At 41.2% G+C, this 14,421-nt stretch overlaps 1 protein-coding gene across 1 annotated transcript in view; it reads right to left on the bottom strand.

Moving 5' to 3' along the window:
* Nucleotides 1-14,421, bottom strand: part of SLC44A1 (solute carrier family 44 member 1) — a 126,167-nt gene that overhangs the window by 53,999 nt on the left and 57,747 nt on the right. Inside the window, exon 6 of the mRNA XM_075826032.1 lies at nucleotides 4,247-4,416. Coding sequence (XP_075682147.1) covers nucleotides 4,247-4,416 — 170 coding nt within the window. The remainder of the gene's footprint in view (nucleotides 1-4,246; nucleotides 4,417-14,421) is intronic.

The raw sequence follows: 14,421 nt of genomic DNA, 5'->3' as shown, positions 1-14,421 counted from the left end.
ATGGCACCTGCCAAGCTGAATTTCTTCTTCTCTGCTGTCGGTAGAGAACCAATATTAGCTGATTAGCGGAGGTTGCTAGGGATACATTGCCTTATAACCACAGTGTTTACAACGAGGTTGTAACCCACCACTTCCCTAGCAACCAGTCTGTCTCAGATTTAACTCAAGGCAGAATTGCCACTGAATTAAAGAGGCTCTGTCACCAGATTATCAAATCCCTATCTCCTATTGAATGTGATGGGCAGATAATTTTTGCCCAAGTTATGAGCAATTTTAGATTTATGCAAATGAGCTTTTCAATGGACAACTGGGCGTGTTTTCTCGTTTTACCAACTGGGCGTTGTGAACAAATCAGCATCATTCACTTCTCATCGTTACCACCCAGCTTCTTTCACAGCAGACACAGCGTGACGTCACCCACAGGTCCTTCAACCTTGTCGTCGGACAAAGAAGATACATCGGCTCCAGGCGTCCAAAAGGTTAATATGCTCGTCTCTAGGGAGTTTGCTATGCTTACCTGCACATGGTGATGCTGCTGCAAATTCAACTGTACTCTCTGACGCCTGGAGCGGATGTGTCTTCTCTCTTCCGACGCCAAGGTTGAAGGACCTGTGGGTGACGTCACGCTGTGTCTGCAGTGAAAGAAGCTGGCTGGGAATGATGACGTCACCCACAGGTCCTTCAACCTTGGCGTCGGAAGAGAGAAGACATATCAGCACCAGGCGTCAGAGAGTACAGTGCAGGGTATGTGCAGGTAAGCACAGCAAACTCCCTAGAGACGAGCATATTAACCTTTTGGACGCCTGGAGCCGATGTACCTTCTTTGTCCGACGACAAGGTTGAAGGACCTGTGGGTGACGTCACGCTGTGTCTGCTGTGAAAGAAGCTGGGTGGGAACGATGAGAAGTGTATGATGCTAATTTGTCAGCGTCATACACTTCTATTCACAACGCCCAGTTGGTAAAAACACAATACACGCCCAGTTGGTAAAAACACAATACACGCCCAGTTGTCCATTGAAAAGCTCATTTGCATAAATATAAAATTGCTCATAACTTGGGCAAAAATTATCGTTTTTCCCCCCCAAAAAAAACGTTGCGGTTATCTACATTGCAGCGCCCATCACATTCAATAGGAGATAGGGATTTGATAATCTGGTGACAGAGCCTCTTTAAGGGCAGAGATGGGAAAAGTATCTTCTTTATCTCTTACGGACCATATTTGTTCAAAAGTACATTTTAGTTGGACAACCCGTTTACCACTTCAAGATCAGGGGTGGACACAAACAGTGCAAGAACAGTAAGGGCCCTTTTACACCGGCCAATAACAACGTGCGCCGATCAACGATACAGCTCTATCCGGTGGATAGGTCAACCGTTGTCAGAAAGTGGAAAACACCCTCTTAACTCTTTATAGAGCATCCTCCTTATGTTTCTCTAACAATCCAACAGTAATTGTGAGCTATAGACTGTAGGAAGCGGCTTATAAGGCTATGTTCACACAGAGTATTTTGGGGGAGGAATATCTGCCTCAAAATTCCGTTTGGAACTTTGAGCCAGATATTCCTCTCCCTGCACGCCGATTTTCGCGGCGTTTTTTGCCCGCGGCCATTGAGCGCCGCGGGCATAAAACAGCGAGAAATACGCTTTCTCCTGCCTCCCATTGAAGTCAATGGGAGGTCAGAGGCGGAAGCGCCCGAAGATAGGGCATGTCGCTTCTTTTTCCCGCGAGGCAGTTTTACTGCTTGCGGGAAAAAGACGCCGACGCCTCCCATTGAAATCAATGGGAGGCGTTCTCGGGCCGTTTTTGCCGAGTTTTGCGACGCGGTTTCCGCGTCAAAAAACTCGGCAAAATACCCCGTGTGAACATAGCCTAAGGTGGCAGTGGGCCCTCTTACCTACTGGGCCCCTGTGCAGCTGCACCAATGGTATGTCCACGCCTGTAATAAGATACTACATGATGCAGACAATCAAAGCTTGATAGGCATTAGTGAAATCTCTGATCGCGGTTAGTCAACATCATCAATGAATGTGCTTTTAACATATACACCAAAGTTATAAAACAGGAATATCATATGACAAAACCCACTAGAATAAAAATATAAAGTAAGCTCCCAAACTAATAATCTGTACATAATGTTAATGACACCAATTTAACACCCTAACAAAAAAAAACGCATTATAGAAGACAGATGGAAACACAACGGGTTTTCATGTTTCTTCATGACTTTTAATTGAATGGAGCTGCATAGGGGGAAAACGTATCAATACTAGTGCAAAGGAAAAGTGGAGTAGTCTCCCATAGCAACCAATCAGATTTTACCCTTCATTTTACAGAGGTCCTTTGGTTGCTATGGGCAACTACTCCACTTTTCCTTTGCACGAGTTTTGATAAATGCTTCCCAAAGTTTGTACAAATACAATCATTAAGATTATAATAAATAAATATCTATCTATCTATCTATCTATCTATCTATCTATCTATCTATCTATCTATCTATCTATCAGAAACGTGTGAGTGGTTCAACCACTCAGACCCCACCAATTCCAAGAAAGGAGATATTTGTGAAGAAACGTAATATTCAAATGGGTTTTCTATTATTGGCCTATCCTTAGGACAGGCCATGAATGTATGCTCTGTGGGGATCTGAACCCCAGGATCCCCACCAATCAGCAGAACGAGGGGGTTGAAGTGCTTGCTGGATTCACTTAGATGAGCTGAGCTGCATTACCAGTCACAGCCACACTCATATCAACATCCCTGTTCCTTGATAATCATGAATGGAAAATGTGTTTGGACCCCCACCGATCATACACTGATGCATGTTCTAACAATAGAGCATCCAAGGAAAACCCCTTTTTTATTTTCCGTACCTAGAGTTTTCATATTTCAGGAAATAGGAGGACATTCACACAGGAAATCAGGCAAGTTCCCATGTAATCAGATTAGATAGTCCTGTATGTAAAGCAGCGCAATCGTGCATGGGGTTACCACATACAATGCACAAGATTTTTTAAGAGGGATTGCAACCTTTTGTGCATAGAACTCTCTCTAGCATCTCTTCATTGTGCTCTTTTTGTTATTATGATAACTTTAATTTCAATTGTACTTTTAAGCTTTTTATCCTGTGGCTTGAGGAACAGTTTTAACCCCTTCCCAACATTTGACGTATCCATACGCCAAAGTCGGGTAGGGGAAGTATGGAGCGGGCTCACGGAGTGAATCCGCTCCATACGATGCAGGTGTCGGCTGTTTGTTACAGCCGACACTTCAGAGTAACGAGCGGCATCGCGCTCGATCCCGCTCGTTTAACTCGTTAAATGCTGCGATGAACAGCGACCGCAGCATTTAAAGCGTTAGAAAGAGGGGGACGACCCCCTCTAACAGCTCATCGCGCCCCCCGCAACGTAATTATGTTGGTGGGGGGGCGATGGTTGCTATGGATGCCTGGGGCTTAATGAAGGCCCCCAGGTCCGCCATCTTTGTACACCTATTACAGGGCCTGTCAGAATCACAATATACTGCAATACATTAGTAATGCAGAATATTGTGCAAGCGATCTAACGATCGCTGGTTGAAGTCCCCTAGGGGGACTAATAAAAAAAAGTAATAAGGAGTTAAAAAAATATTAAAAAAAAGTATTTTCCCATTTTCCACCTAGAGCATAGTAAAAAAAGTAAATAAACATAATTGGTATCGACGCATCCGTAAAAGTCTGAACTATTACAATATATCATTATTTAACCCGCACGGTGAATGCCGTAAAAAAAAATGTAAATTTTTTTTTCTAAACACCAGAATTTCTATTTTTTGGTCACCTAATCCTCCACAAAAAATACAATGTGGTGAATAGGATACACAAGGAATTACCCACATGTGACGTTACAGTAACAAATAGCTCTAGCACAATATATATCTATATGTGTGTATATATATATATATATATAAATAAAACATATACACACTGTACAAGTAATAGGCATTACATTTAAACGCAGTTCAAGAACAGTCAATTAATATACAGAAACAAAAGGTTGAAAGCCGTCTCTGCTTATTCAAATAGGACAGGCCTAAATTACTAAGGTGAAGCATAAAATATGAAACCCACTAGGATCGTAAGCATAAATATTTTCCATTTTCCAGGAGACCCTCTTTAGAATTAGTATAGCCCAGAAAGTGTGAATTTGTAACAACGTCGCCTATAACAATGCTATACATCAAGTCTAATAATTAGAAAAACCATTACCTAGTGACAAAAAGCAAAGTCCAATAATAATTTCTTTGCTGGTCATTACTCCACTAATCAGCCTGTGTAGGACACTATTGTCACTGACAAAAGTGATCAGGGCTTCTGCAAACTTGGCATAGCAGGAAATGTTCACAGGAGCACAGCGATGGAAGAATGGAATAGGTGCACTGGTGACACAAGGAGAAAAAAAAACAAAATAGAAAAAAAAATTACTCCTACCGAAATATAAAATGAAAAAAAATGTCACATCAACACAGAAATGGAAAGGTGAGAGGAAGCCTATATCTTTTAATTCATAATGAAGGGTTTCGGGAAAAAACATGATGGGCGATGGTTGGGGAGATGCAGTCTATGGAAATGAATGGATGTGAAAGCAAAAAGACAGTCGGTCAGAAAGAGGAGGAGCAATATATAAAGAAATTTATGTGGACCAATAAAAAGTGGTATGACCCATATAAATAAAATTATCGATGAGAAATGAGACTTGCTTGCCAGTATCTTAGATGCATAGAATTGTTGATCTTATCTGGTTTATCATTTAAAGGGGCATAGTAGTTTTAAAAATTGTAGCTCAATAAAGTTGAAAATAATGACACTTGTAATATCAAGATTATTTACTTTACTGCTTGCTCTGGGGTTGCCATGGTAGCGTCAAACAAGCCCTGAATCAACATAATATTTGACCTTTCTTTTTGTGATTGAGTTCTTATGCATTGAAGTTACATTAAAGTTCCATGTCCACGCAGAGAGGCTTCATTCGTGTGAATGCTGTATATTTATTCTAAATATTAGATCAAAAGAAACCCCCTCCCCCCCCCCTTCCTTCCCCAAAACCTTTCCTGGTAAAAGAGCCTTTGCTTTTACTTTGACAGGATCAGATTCCATCTTCGATATAAAATATACAGCATTCAAACAGACCATTCATGTGAATAAAACCATAGTCTGATGCTACCATGGCAACCTCAGTGCAAGCAGTAATGTAAGCAATGTTTACATTACTGCAACAGGAGATCAAAGGGAGAAAAAACAAAGCAAGTTGTATATGAGAAAGCCATTATTATCCATTTACAATGTAGGAAGATATTTTAAGTAAAATATTTTATTAACAGCATTTACAAAAAGTATTTATACAAAGAAGAAAAGCAGAAATATGTAGTTAAAGGGAACCGGTCATGTCCATTTTAGCACCCACACCGGCATGTGGGCCGGAGAAATGATAGTCCTCAGTATTTCGATGTGTAAACAATGCACAATACGTTTACAATTGGATTTCAGTGTTCCCGCAGCGTATGTAAATTAGATGGTACGTGTCGTCAGGGCATCTTCTTTTCAGTCTCCAGCCTTTTGATTAATATTCTTGTTCTCTCTCACTTCTCATCCTGTGCCCCTGAAATGCTGCGCTGTGATCAAATATCTGGCATGTGGGCATGGTTGTGGACCTGAACCTAGGTAGTTCTAGGCTATGCCAGGTCAGCGGCATGGATGGGTTCAGTATCAGTGGGGTCCTGCATGTCTGACACACAGGATAGAGCTGTTCCGGATCACGTCCAAGTTCATAATTTAGATGTGATCAGCAACGGCTTGATCCTGCATGGACCCGCTGACACTGAACCGTTCAGTGCCGCTAACCTGACGGATACAGGATTCCGCGCATGATACAGCTGCTCTGTATAAACTATACATAGCAGCTGTATCTCAAAAAGTAAACATAATTTTTAATAAAATATATTTTGAAAGTTGCACAAAATACACATTTTTATTAAGAATAAAACAATTTCAAAGGCGTACATAGCCTTTAAAGAGGCTCTGTCACCACATTATAAGTGCCCTATCTCCTATATAAGAAGATCGGCGCTATAATGTAGGTGACAGCAGTGCTTTTTATTTAGAAAAACAATCTATTTTAAACCACTTTATGAGCGATTTTTAGCTTTATGCTAATGAGTTTCTTAATGCCCAACTGGGCGTGTTTTACTTTAGACCAAGTGGGCGTTGTACAGAGGAGTGTGTGACGCTGACCAATCAGCGTCATGCACTTCTCTCCATTCATTCACTGCACTAGCGATATAGTTATATCGTTCTGTGCAGCTCCATACACACACATTACTGTAGTGTCCTGATAATGAATATACATCACTACCAGCCTGGACATGATGTTTATTCAGAATCCTGACACTTCTGAATCTTTTCTGTGAGATTCCAGCAAGACAAGCGTAATCTCGTTTGAAATGACAGGTTACATCGTAATCTCGCGAGATTACGTTTGCCTTCCTGGAATCTCACAGAAAAGATTCAGAAGTGTCAGGATTCTGAATACACATCACGTCCAGGCTGCTAGTGATGTATATTCATTATCAGGACACTGCAGTAATGTTATAGTGTGTGTATGAACCTGCACATAGCGATATAACTATATCGCTAGTGCATTCTAAATGAATGGAGAGAAGTGCATGACACGGATTGGTCAGAGTCATGCACTCCTCTGTACAACGCCCACTTGGACGAAAGTAAAACACGCCCACTTGGGCATTAAGAAACTCATTAGAATAAAGCTAAAAATCGCTCATAAAGTGGTTTAAAATAGATCGTTTTTCTAAATAAAAAGCATTACTGTCGCCTACATTATAGCGCCGATCTCCTTATATAGGAGATAGGGCACTTATAATGTGGTGACGGAGACTCTTTAAGGCCAGGCTTGTGTACATGGTTGTTACATTGTGCAGCCACCAAAAAAAACACGATCTCGACACATGCGCAAGATATTTTTGGAGCACATCCTGGAGGCGGAAGAAATTTGCAACATCAATCAACTTGCTGGAAGCTATAATATGTTGCCGGACTCTTTCTGAGGATGAAACGCCCAGCGGACACATATCCGCTCATGTACATGTGGGCGCAGGAACACTTTGAAATCAAATTGCAAAGCTATTGCGCATTGTTCACACATACAGTAGAAATAGAGAGGACCGACTATCATTCCTTTGGTCTACAGGCCAGTGTGAGGTTTGGGTGCCAAAACAAGTGACATGTTGTTGAGGATTTTCTTCAATGTTCGAGACTTACCTTACAAAGTACATAGAAGCAGCTTAAAACTAGTAAAGGAAAAATTGGCTTCTACACATGCCTATATAAATGAATAATTCAGTGTAATACATTTTACATTATAAGACCTGTATGCCTAATACATGGTTCATTACAACCTGGATATTTGGATATGATTTTTTGGCAAATACTGTCAAACTGACGTTTGACGAGTACAAAGAGTTAAAGGTATGACATCAGGCATACTCCTTTACCACTAAGGCCATATATATATAGGTCTATAACATAAAATCTGTGCCGTGTTTCAGTTTGCTTTCATATATACAACAGATAGGAATTGGTCTTCAGTTTTGCAAAAAATAAATTAATAATAAAAATGATAAGAATAAAATAGGCAAATTCAACCAAAAACTTGAAAATTGTAATCACTAGTAATCTTCTCTCTGTAACAAAATAGTCCCTATGTAGGGTCTAGTACGATTCACTTTGACTTGGTCACCCCATAGAGGCAATTTTATTTTGTTGTCACAGATTGTCACATTCACACAGAAAGCAAGAGCAGCTCTAGTGATGATCCTGCCAAACGGGAGCTCTGTGGGTAGAACATGAAGGATTTCTGCTGTGGCAACCACATTTAACTCTTAAGTGGAGCTATTTACATTTTCTGTTTATAGTTATAAAAAAAGCATGCGTTTTGAAAACCGTTAGGCCCAATGCACACGTTGCGTATCTTGCTGCGGAAAATATGCATCAAAACTGGCGGAAATTCGCAGGTAAAAGCCGTACCTAATATAGTTTTTTAATGAATTTTTCAGTGTAATTTTTACGTTTTGATTAATCGGTGCATTTACATGCTGCGGATTTTGGTGTGTTTTTCCTTAGGGTATGTTCACACGGCCAAATTTCAGACGTATACGAGGCGTATTTTGCCTCGTTTTAAGTCTGAAAATAGGGCTACAATACGTCGGCAAACATCTGCCCATTCATTTGAATGGGTTTGCCGACGTACTGTGCAGACGACCTGTTATTTACGCGTCGTCGTTTGACAGCTGTCAAACGACGACGCGTAAAAATACAGCCTCGTCAAAAGAAGTGCAGGACACTTCTTTGGACGTTTTTGGAGCTGTTTTCTCATAGACTCCAATGAAAACAGCTCCAAAAACGGACGTAAAAAACGCCGCAAAAACGGCGTGAAAACGCCGCGAAAAATGCGAGTTGGTAAAAAAACGTCTGAAAAGCAGGGTCTGTTTTCCATTGAAAACAGCTCTGGATTTTCAGACGTTTTTGTTGACTACGTGTGAACATACCCTTAGGCAGATACAATTTTCAGGCGGAAACGCAAGATAAATTGACATGCTGCGGATTTTAAAATACGGAAGTAATTTTCATGTCGAAAATAAAACGCAGCGTGTACATGATTTCCTGGAATCTCATTTACTTTGCTGGTACTGTATTACGCTGCGGATACGCCGAACGCAAATATGCATGGCAAAAGTCACACGTAAAACACATGGTGTGCAGTGAGCCTTAAAGCGAACCTTTCAGCTGTCACACGAGAGTCAATGTAGCGCAACTAGTGTAAGGCCATGTAGGTTCACACACAAAATATATATGGGGGCAATAAGTCTCTGTTCATGGTTACAATTCCACAACTACACACATGAATCAAGAAAGCCCACCAATACCAATAGGTGCCTCAGCTCTGGTTCAGGTAAAGTTTATATAGTTGGTAGACTACAGGTCTTTTTCAGCCTTTTCATACCGGGATCAAAAAAAAAAAATCAAAAAATCAGTTCAAGCTTTTAAATGGAATACATCAATGGCCGAGGACTTTATGCAGTTTCTCATTTATTTTTGTGCTTGAAGACAGCGGGGGTTACACTTATCTGCTGACCTATTCTATTATGTCATCTATAGTCGCAGCTTCTCATATTGTAAGGTTTTGAAGTGACTGTTAGAGGATAAAAACCCATTTGATTATCTTGTAGGAGAAAAAGTACTATTTCAGGATATGGTGAACCTATATAGAGCCCCTCAAGTTCCACTGCGTTTTGGCTACTATGGTTTTTTTCAGCAGTGGCTAGGTGTTACAGGGTTAAAAAAATAACTCCCGGTAACACAAAGTGGCCACTTCTTTTAAAACCAGGGACTGTACAAGCCCTTGTTTGCCCTATAGCAAGCAAAAAAAAAACCACAGTGAAACAGAACAAATTTGACATCCATTTCTGTAGTCTCTTGCCACCAATACACTTGAAATTTTTAAACATGCTAGGCAAATTTATGCTGTAAATTGGTATATGAATAGACATATACTATATGGCCGAAAGTAAGTGAACACCTGAATATCAAATTCTATACTTGTTGAACTTCTCATTTGAAAGCTATGACAGTAACATGGAGTTGTGCCGCCAACCTACGCCGCTTTTCACTACATTTTTATACATGGCTGAGAAGATTGGATTCAGCATAGATCACATTGGTTTGGCAATAAGGCCCCATGCACACGAATGTGCTTTTGCGGCCGCAATTCCCCCGAAAATACACGGGAGAATTGCGGCCCCATTCATTTCTATGGGGCCATGCACGGCCCGGGAGACCGCACCGCCGAAAGAAAGGACCTGTCTTATTACGGCCGTCTTCTGCGGTCCGGGCTCATTGAAAATAATGGCCACGGCCATGTGCATGTCCCGTGATTTGCGGGCGGCTCACAGCGGGCCGGTCGACCCGAAAATAACGGGCTTGCACATGGCTACGGTTGTGTGCACGAGGCCTCTAAGGCTTGGCTCAGAGTCAGAGTTATTATTTATCCTGTTTAGGTCATGGGTTCGGAAAGGGACAGTCCTGTTTTTCCACATAAGAAAATATAAAAATCTTTAATACATAAAAGGAAGCTAGTTTAGAAGACCATTGTCCTGATGAAATAGAAAAGGTCTTTTAAACGTGTTGTCGCAAAGCTGGAAGTACACAATTCAATAGCATTTCATTGTATGCTGTATCATTAAACCCCTTCCCTCCACAGCCATTTTTCGGATTTTCACTTTTGTTTTTAGCTCCCCATCTTCAAAAAGCTATAACTTTATTTTTCCATCAATATTGCCATATGAGGGCCTGTTCTTGCGAGACGAGTTCTAGATTTTCACGGCACCATTTTTTGTACCATATAATGTAGTGGGAAACGAGAAAAAAAATATATATGTGGGGTGAAATTAGAAAAATTCCTCAATCTTTTGGGAGGTTTTGTTTTTACGGTGTTCACCGAGCGGTGAAAACTGCATGTCAACTTTATTCTGCGGGTCAATACGAATACAGCGATACCAAATTTATATATTTTTCTTAATTTTTTACAAGGAAAAAAACTGATTGTTAAAAATAAAATTAGAATTTTGTCACCATATTCTGAGAGCCATAACTTTTTTATTTTTCCGTCGATTTAGCGGTATGAGGGCTTATTTTTTGTGGGGCGAGCTGTAGTTTATACTGGTACAATATTTTGGGGTACATGAGACTTTTTGATCACTTTTTATTTCATTTTTTGTGGGAGACGAAGTGACAAAAAAACAGCAGTTCCGTTTTTTATTTGTTACTGCGTTCAACGTGCGGACTAAATAATGATATATTGTAGTAGGTCAGACTTTTACAGACGCGTCGATACCAGTTATGTTCGCTTTTTATTTATTTTACATTGTGCTTGAGGGAAAGGTTTTTTTTTCTGAACTCTTAATTTTTTTTATTAAAACACATTATTTTACTGTTTTTTTTTTTTACTTGTGCCCTAGGTGACTTTAACCAGCGATCGCTGGATCGCTTGTATGATATACTGCAATACTAATGTATTGCAGTATATCGTGATTCTGAGTCTCCTATGAAGCCCTGCTGGAGGCAGACCATGCCAATTAACGACACCACGCAATCTCGCCGCGGGGGGGGTTGGGCGTTGAAACGTTACTCCCCCTGTTTTTGGTCATTTAAATGCTGCGATCGCTATTGACCGTGGCATTTAACGGGTTAAACAAGCGGGATCTCGCTTGTTACCCGGAAGTGTCGGCTCCAAACTCCCCCACCTGGCGTGCGCCGTATATATACGGCAGATGTCGGGAAGGGGTTAAAAAGGATATGCCCACTTTTAAGATCTCTAGAATGGGGTGCCCTGAACCCTTTATCTTTCTCGGTTTCCGCTGTGACTTGTAATTTATGACCATGTAAGTAGAAAACAGCGTAGCTCGCTGAGCTACGCTGTTTCTGTAACTCCAATAGAAGTGAATGGCCGTTATGGAAGCAGCATAGCATGCGATCTATGCGGTTGTCTACTTACATGGTCGAAAATTACAAGTCTCAGCGGGAACAAAGAAAGATAGAACAGGGTTTAGGGGGCCCCATTCTAGAGATAGGTGCAGGTCCAAGATATGGGACCCGCATCTATCTGACATTTATGGCATATCCTGTGGATAGGTCATAAAATGTCCGTGATGGGAAAACTCCTTTAATTTTACATTTAGAAAGCAAATGAATAAAAAAAATATATATATTTTTTTGAAGCTGCAACATTTTTTTTTTATACTTTAGATGCAATGGCGCAACATTAAAAAAAAAAATGTAACAGGTTGCCATACTTTAAGATTTCCCTTTACTGTAAGGGCAGATTCACACGAGCGTTGCGTTTTTGCGCGCGCAAACAACGCGGCGTTTTGCGAGCGCAAAAACCATTTGACAGCTGCGTGTGTCATGCGTGTCTGATGCGCGGCTGCGTGATTTTCGCGCTGCCGGCATCATAGAGATGAGGCTTGTCGACGCCCGTCACTGTCCAAGGTGCTGAAAGAGCTAAATCTTTCAGCACCCTCGACAGTGAATGCCGAACACAACAGCGAAAAACCTGTAAAAAAAAAAAGATAAAGTTCCTACTTACCGAGAACTTCCCGGCCGTTGCCTTGGTGACGCGTCCTTGGTGACGCGCCTCTCTTGACATCGGGCCCCACCTCCCTGGATGACGCGGCAGTCCAAATGACCGCTGCAGCCTGTGATTGGCTGCAGCCTGTGCTTGGCTGGAGCGGTCACTTGAACTGAAGTGTCATCCCGGGAGGTCGGACTGCAGGAAGGAGACAGGAGTAATCGGTAAGTTAGAACTTCGGTTTTTTTTTACAGGTTCATGTATTTTGGGATCGCAAGTCACTGTCCATGGTGCTGAAACAGTTTAACTCTTTCAGCACCATGCACAGTGAATGTCTTCCGACGTCGCGGACCGGAAATTTTTTTGCCGGGTTCGGCCAAAACGAGTTTGGCCGAACCCGGTGAAGTTAGCTTCGGTTGTCGGGGTTCGCTCCTCGCAAAGACACTCCGTTTGGATGCTTGGAAACAGAAAAGCACGTGGTGCTTTTCTGTTTCCATTCATCCTTTTGACAGCTGTTGCGCAAACACACAGTTCGCACGGAAGAGCTTCCCTGCGACCTGCCTGGTTTTCACGCAGCCATTGACTTCAATGGGTGCGTGATGCGTGAAATACGCAGAGTTATTGAACCTGTCGCGTATTTTGCGCAGCGAACAAACGCTGCGCAAAATACACGGACTGTGTGTACTGCCCCATAGACTTCTATAGGGCATTGCGTGCCGCGCGAAAACCACGCGGTCTACACGCTGCCAAATCACGCTCGTGTGAATCCCCCCTAACTAATATAAAGAAGACCAAACAATGAAGAATACTCCCTGCTCAAAAAGTACCCTCCTGTCATCCTTTAAACGCCAAATAATCTCTTCAATGGTGAAGCTTAGCATGTCAAAAAATGCCCCTCTTCACTGCTCCAATGGTGGTGAGTTTTACACTTATCCAGCAGATACTTGGCACACAATGGTCTGACATACCCATGTACAATGCCAATCCATGAAGCATTCATTAAATAATAATTGCGCTCACATTGTCTTTGAACGCCTATGCGGTTCCTTCCTCTACTAGAAAAATCTCTGTATTATACACGGAACTGGTTTCCCCTCCAGGAAAATGGTCTTGCATGAGAAAATGGGAATCGGAGATTGGCAGGGAGTTGGATCTCAGACAGTGGCAAGACATGTCATCCTTGACTTCTAAACTATCCGTCAACACTTCATTAGTGGAAGCTGGTTATAAAGTACTCATGAGATGGTATATGGGCCCCTCTAGATTATCTTGTATGTACCAATCAGTTGAATCTGAATGCTTTAGAAATTGTGGTAATAAAGGTACTAGGTTTCAGATTTGGTGGGAATGTTCCATTGTGCATAGATTTTGGGCAGAGGTATATGATCTTATTTCCTCCCTCACTACTATATCGCTCTCGGCGGATCCAGTCGAAGCTCTGTTAAACGGCTCTCTACACCATATGTCTAAATACTCATGCAAACTCATTCAGTATATTTTTCTAGCCTCAAAGATCGCTATTGCCAGATCATGGCACAGAACAACTACCGTATTTTTCGGACTATAAGACGCACCCAGATTTTAGACAACAGAAAATATTTACAAAGAAAAAACTATTGGTTAAAAAAATATATATATTTGTTAAGTTTCACCACATTTTGAAAGCCATAAAATATATTTTTTCATCATTTGAGCGGTGTGAGGGCTTATTTTTTACGGGACGAGCTGTCGTTTTTATTAGCACCATTTTTTTGGTACATACGATTTTTTTTATCACTTTTCATTTCCTTCTTTTTTGCGCTATGGTGATCAATGGACGATTCTGGGGTTTTAAATAATGCTATATTGTAATAGTTTCCGACTTTTACGGATGCAGCGATACCAATTTTTTTTTTTAATTATCTTTTTATTTTGACTGTGCGTGGGGAAAAATGGGAAATGTTTTTTTTTTTTTTTAACTTTTAATTTTTTTTTACACTCCTGAAAATGTATTTAACTTATTTTTTTTTTTACACATTTTATTAGTTCCCCTAGGGGACTTGAACCAGAGATCATTAGATTGCTGGTACAATACACTGCAATACATGGATGAATAACGGAAACAGCCTAACTCGCTGAGCTACGCTATTTCCGTAACTCCCATAGTAGTGAATGGCAGTTACAGACGCAGGGTAGCATGCGAGCTACGCGGTTTCTGTAACTACTATTCAGTTCTATGGGAGTTACGGAAACTGCGTAGTTCAGC

This window comes from Rhinoderma darwinii, chromosome 1 (genome assembly GCF_050947455.1).
Source record: "Rhinoderma darwinii isolate aRhiDar2 chromosome 1, aRhiDar2.hap1, whole genome shotgun sequence".
Taxonomy (NCBI): domain Eukaryota; kingdom Metazoa; phylum Chordata; class Amphibia; order Anura; family Rhinodermatidae; genus Rhinoderma; species Rhinoderma darwinii.
This window is presented reverse-complemented; position numbering and strand designations above follow the sequence as displayed.